The sequence below is a fragment of the Phymastichus coffea genome, unplaced genomic scaffold, assembly GCF_024137745.1.
Source record: "Phymastichus coffea isolate CEN01 unplaced genomic scaffold, Cenicafe_Pcof_1.1 PCOF00070, whole genome shotgun sequence".
In the NCBI taxonomy this organism is placed as follows: domain Eukaryota; kingdom Metazoa; phylum Arthropoda; class Insecta; order Hymenoptera; family Eulophidae; genus Phymastichus; species Phymastichus coffea.
The window spans coordinates 270,001-275,305 of record NW_026706881.1 but is presented as its reverse complement, the minus strand read 5'-3'; the positions used below and the strand labels follow the sequence as shown (position 1 = coordinate 275,305).

At 37.4% G+C, this 5,305-nt stretch overlaps 1 protein-coding gene across 1 annotated transcript in view; it reads right to left on the bottom strand.

Annotated features, from left to right (window-relative positions):
- Positions 1-242: 242 nt before the first annotated feature.
- LOC131667715 (segment polarity protein dishevelled homolog DVL-3) overlaps positions 243-5,305 on the bottom strand; it is a 13,470-nt gene continuing 8,407 nt past the window's right edge. Inside the window, 2 exon segments of the mRNA XM_058941348.1 lie at positions 243-1,097; positions 2,063-2,125. Coding sequence (XP_058797331.1) covers positions 1,057-1,097; positions 2,063-2,125 — 104 coding nt within the window. The 3' untranslated portion in view covers positions 243-1,056.

The window sequence follows — 5,305 nt, the reverse complement described above, 5'->3', positions numbered from 1 at the left end:
TGTACAAATAACGCACGTGTCAAGGGTCATACAATGGGAGAGAGCGGAGGGGAAAACTTATTTTCTCCCTCGGAAAGGTACTTACGGATCGTCGTCGCGTTCGATTGATAACTTTTTACACATTAATGTACAGTCTATATAATATTGTATATAAATTCCTCGTACTGCCCTATAATTGTGCGTATACGTGTAAGACTTTAGATTATCTATTTTGTTTTGATTATGCAGTCATCGTTTGATACTTCGGGTCGATCAACGGAAAGAACGCCGCTCGTATTCCAATGTGAAACAAAAGAACGATCATTTTGTTATTTCGGAAAAGCAATCCACGTCGTATGTATAAGGCGTCTTAAATATCTACCACGGCTTGTCAATGTGTGCGAGTGTGTTTTACGCTATCGATCGGGACGATACACAACAAGGAAGTATGGATGTACGTGTATAGGGACTTCGCTTATCTTATTTAGTCGTACTTATTGATTATAATTGTTCGGTTCGTTCTCTCTCATTACTTGTTTTTTCTTTTTTTTTTGATTGGTCGTACGCGAGACATGATCGAACTCCGGAGGTGGCTCGAAGTCGTGTCGAGCAAACCTACGGACTTTAATCCAGCGAGTGGTTAAATACTCGGTTTTTTCTTCTTTGCTCCGTTGTCTTCTTCTTTCCTCCCCTATCGATAATTCATTATTATATATATTCAGTAAATACAACAACGTCGGACACCCTTCTTCGTCTCTCAATATTACATACGCCATTAATTCTTATCTATGTGCGAAATGGTATCATAAGTGACAAATTTGTTTGCTCCCCTCCTTCTTTTGTAAACCATTGTCCTTGGAATAATAACTTCTTTGTCTTTATTTTGTTTTTTTTTGTAAATTCATGTTTCATTTAATTTCCTAACGTTTGTAAAAAACTTAGGAAATGTGTGTGTATGTATGTGTTCATCGTGCGTCGAATTTTTCGAATGTATAGTTACACGAATCACGCTCGCACGCTTCATTTGCCTTGCGGAGGCGCGCAACGATCCGACGACATGAAATATTCCTCCAATCTTCATTTGTGCAAGAAATGGTACTCCAGGATGTCCTCTTCATCTGCAAAACAAAAAAAAACTATGAGTCAGCTTTTCATTTCATTTCATTTAATTTGTCTCTCTCTCTCTCTCTCTCTCTCTCTCTCTCTCTCTCTCTCTCTCTCTCTCTCTCTCTCTCTCTCTCTCTCTCTCTCTCTCTCTCTCTCTCTTTTCTCTCTCTCAACTCGATTGAAGTATATGGAAGTATTTTTTGAATGGCTCCCAACGCGACAAAAGGAAGATTGCGTCTCTTTTTCTTACGTAGGCATGCTTAGAATTTTCATAGAATTCATGTGTAGAAAATGCGATATGTACGTGAGTAATGAATTAATTATGAAACTCAAATTCTTCAGGGAATACCAATAAATATCGATTCGTAAAAAAAGTTAATACAAGATAATGGATTACAGAATTCCCACATCGATGCATCCATCAAAAGATTCATATTTGTGAAAAAAAAAGAGAAGAAAGGTGAAGTTACTCTTTTCAGCATTGCAGGCACAACAATCAGAGCAAAAGTAATTTGCAAATGCATCACGATCTTAATTTCACTATTGACGTCGTGATATATAATGAAGAAAAAAAATCCAGACTAAAAAAACTAACGATACCCTCTTCTCTCTCAGACACACACACACACACACAAGCAATGAGAGAGAGAGAGAGAGAGAGAGAGAGAGAGGAGAGAGAGAGAGAGAGAGAGAGAGAGAGAGAGAGAGAGAGAGAGAGAGAGAGAGAGAGAGAGAGAGAGAGAGAGAGAGAGAGAGAGAGAGAGAGAGGAGAGAGAGAGAGAGAGAGAGAGGAGAGAGAGGAGAGAAGGCGGGGGGGGGGGGAGAAAAAATGAGGACAGCGATACAAAGTGATTGAAAAAAGAAGGAAATTCGTGCTGTGCCGTGCCGAAGGGGACGTATATGACGTATCTACATAAGTCCACGAAGAGCGAATAAAAGGAAGAAGATTAAAAAAAGATGAAGTATATATGCATACCATCCCTGCTGTTATCCAGGTCGCTGGTCTGCGTCTGGGTCTCCTCTTGGGCTCGCCTCACGGCTGAACGTGTGTATATGTGTGTGTAAGAGAGGTAGCGTTGTTGGCAAGCCGCGCGAGAACATGATTTCACATAGGATTACAATTCTGCGCCGGTGGTGCGCCGTTTCTTTTTACGCGTTGCATATACACATCCCATACCGCATTCTCGTGCACAGAGAGTGAAATTACGTGTACGCGTGCGTGAGAGGAGGGGAACAAGATACAGTGATTGGTAGAAAAGTGAGATAGAGGAAGAAAAAGCCGTTGGATCGCTCGCGAGCTTCAGGGAATACTCTCGATTTTTTTTTTGTTCGTTCTCCCCTCGAGGGAGACGTGGAGACAAGAAGGGTAACGGACGAGTGCTTGCCGGAAACTCGCGAGCGAACTGCAACATTCTGGCCAAGGCGGTGACGTATAAAATTTGATTATATTTTACAAAAGAAAAGGGGAATATAATATTGCCAGTCCGAGGCGCGTCTATAATTTTCATTACGCGTATATATATATATATAAAATTTCCATTTGAAATAAAAAAAACAACACTTTCGAACGCGCGCGTGGCGCACTTATGTACTAGGCTTGGCGTCGTTCACCTTAGGCAAGGAATACTTTCGGTAATAAGCCTTTTAAATATGCAATTTTCACTCCTTTTTCAAACAAACCTCTTTTTTTTGTACATCACTTTTCTAACGTTAAATTAAATGACTTTTATTATCGTTTACTTTGTTTTTTTTCCGTTGCTTTCTTTAAAATGTTAGAAAGTCGACAAAACAGAGGCTGGTAATAGAAAGAATCCATACCCCGAGGCTACTTAATATCTACAATTTTTATCAGGAAACGTAATAATTTCGTTCTTGCACATACAGACAATCACTACTGACATCGAGAAACATTGATACCTGGTTGTTTACATCTATTAGCGTTGAGGACGAAAGCCAAGTAAGATAACACTTGTTTCAAGAAAATCGATTGTTCTCTACTTCTTTGTCATTAGATTCACATGGATAAAAAATCAAAGTATAAACGTCATGCGAATAATTGTACAATCAGTGATAGCTTCGGCTTTCAGCCTCTCAGCTATTATGCTTGCCAGACGATAACATCAAACACAATTTAACGAATAGCATAAATAAATAAGCTCGATCCAGTCACTTCTTTCTTTTCGTGATATTCACATCATAGTCCCTGAATTTCATTCGATTGACTTTTTTTTATTCAACAACGAGTCTGAATTCGTTTGGGCGCATCAGTGCGCCATTGGAATAACAAGAAAATTCATGCCATCGCTTAACGTCGTTAATCGCCAAGTGCGCGTGTGCGTGCGTGCGGTTTATTTGTACGAAGAAGTGTAATCGAAAATGGACAGGTGAAAATCAGAATCACAATCTTAAATACAAGCGTATGAAGTGTCATAAAATACATGCGACCGACGGAAGACAAAATAACGAGCTGATTGTTTTTTTTCTTTTATCGTATACAGTTGAGACAAGACTGAGTAAAAACCAATATTGTGAAACAGTACACAGAGAATAAAGAATAACATTCATTACTCAGGCAGACTTACCTCGATACATAAGCTAAATCACTAGACACAGTGTTTAATTGTTTGGCGCTCTTTTGAATGCTCGTCATGCGAATTATGTGCAGTGTGAAACACCAAAAGGAAATGATTTGAAGGAAAGTGTAAAGTGGTTGTTTCGAAACATTCACATCAATATTGCTTTGTACCAGCATTCAAGGAAATCAAAATCAAGTCTCGCTTTCGTCTTCCTCAAATTTCCAAGTTTTTCTTTGACCTAAGATCAAATCGTGTATGCGTATAAATGGCACATTTGAGTATAATGCGTAGTCGCTATTTCTTAATGATCGATTAATTATGTACAAATTGCTTGTAATCGCGCTACTTATATATATCGTTAGAATGACGCGCTTCTCCTTCTTCAACGTTCATCTTTCTGCATCAACACTTTAGTAAATATATATCTATAACGTATATATAATATTTATATTGATTTCTCGTATAAATTACGTATTATACGCGTACAAAAAAAATAAAAGATCATCTCGTGAGTGCGTGTTTCATTTTGCATGCTTATTCCACCATCGTCTCGACGATGAATTTTCATTTTGTGCTCTCGTCGTGATAACGAAAAATTCCGCGTGATGTATTGCCAATTTGATAGCGTGGGTGTGCAGACAGATTAAATTTAGTTTTTTCTCGCATCGCTTCGATGACTCGCTCGATACTTGAGAGAGAAAATAATCTTGCACGGGTGCTTTTTTTAAAAAAATGTTTTTTTAAAGAAATAGCTGCCCCATTGTCGTGGACAATCCTAGAACGCAATCAAAAAACGGGAAGAGAATTATTATTTGCATCTTTACTCTCGACTGTCTAGGTATATCGTAAGGATATTCAACGAAAGGCGACTTTTGTTTCTTTTTTACTGAAAATCTGGTGTGACAAGATACAAAAGAGATACAGAGCACAAAACTGACATACTTGTATGATGATAGCCTCATGCACTTGTTTCCAGCAATAAGAACATATAATTCTTTCGCTAATTTATGAAGATTCTCCACAGTAATCGGTGATATTTATCATGCTTGTATGCTTTGTGCTCTGGCGAAAAGAGGCCGAAAAATACATGATATATTTGTTCAACGCTGTCTTGCTAATAAATCACCGATTTCGTGCTCTTATTTTACTTGGTCGGTACGCTACTGGCTCTTCAGTGATAATATATACGAGTTTATTAGTATAGAAAGAGGAAAATCAGTTCTTGGAATGCGTTATCTAGAGAATGATTGAATAAACGTCACCGAGATCCAAATTACTTTTAGTATTAAGCTCGCTTCATTGCACTATTTAGACAGTAATGTATGTAGGCATTTGGTATATTGTAAACATCAAATTCGCAAAAAACATCACCATTCGTTAGATATTATGTAGCACAGATTTAATTATTCTAATATTTTCAAAGCACTTTTCAATAAGCTCTTCAAATTACTATTCTAAAAACATCATAATATACAATATATTATAAAAATATTTAAATGTTATAAAGACAGATAAAAATATGCGCGTAATAACATTAAACATCTTGACATTAATAGAATAAAATAATCACTGTTACGACATAGCCAAATAGTGGATATAAAAATGACCTAAAGTGTAGTGAAAAGAGAATACGTTGACTACAG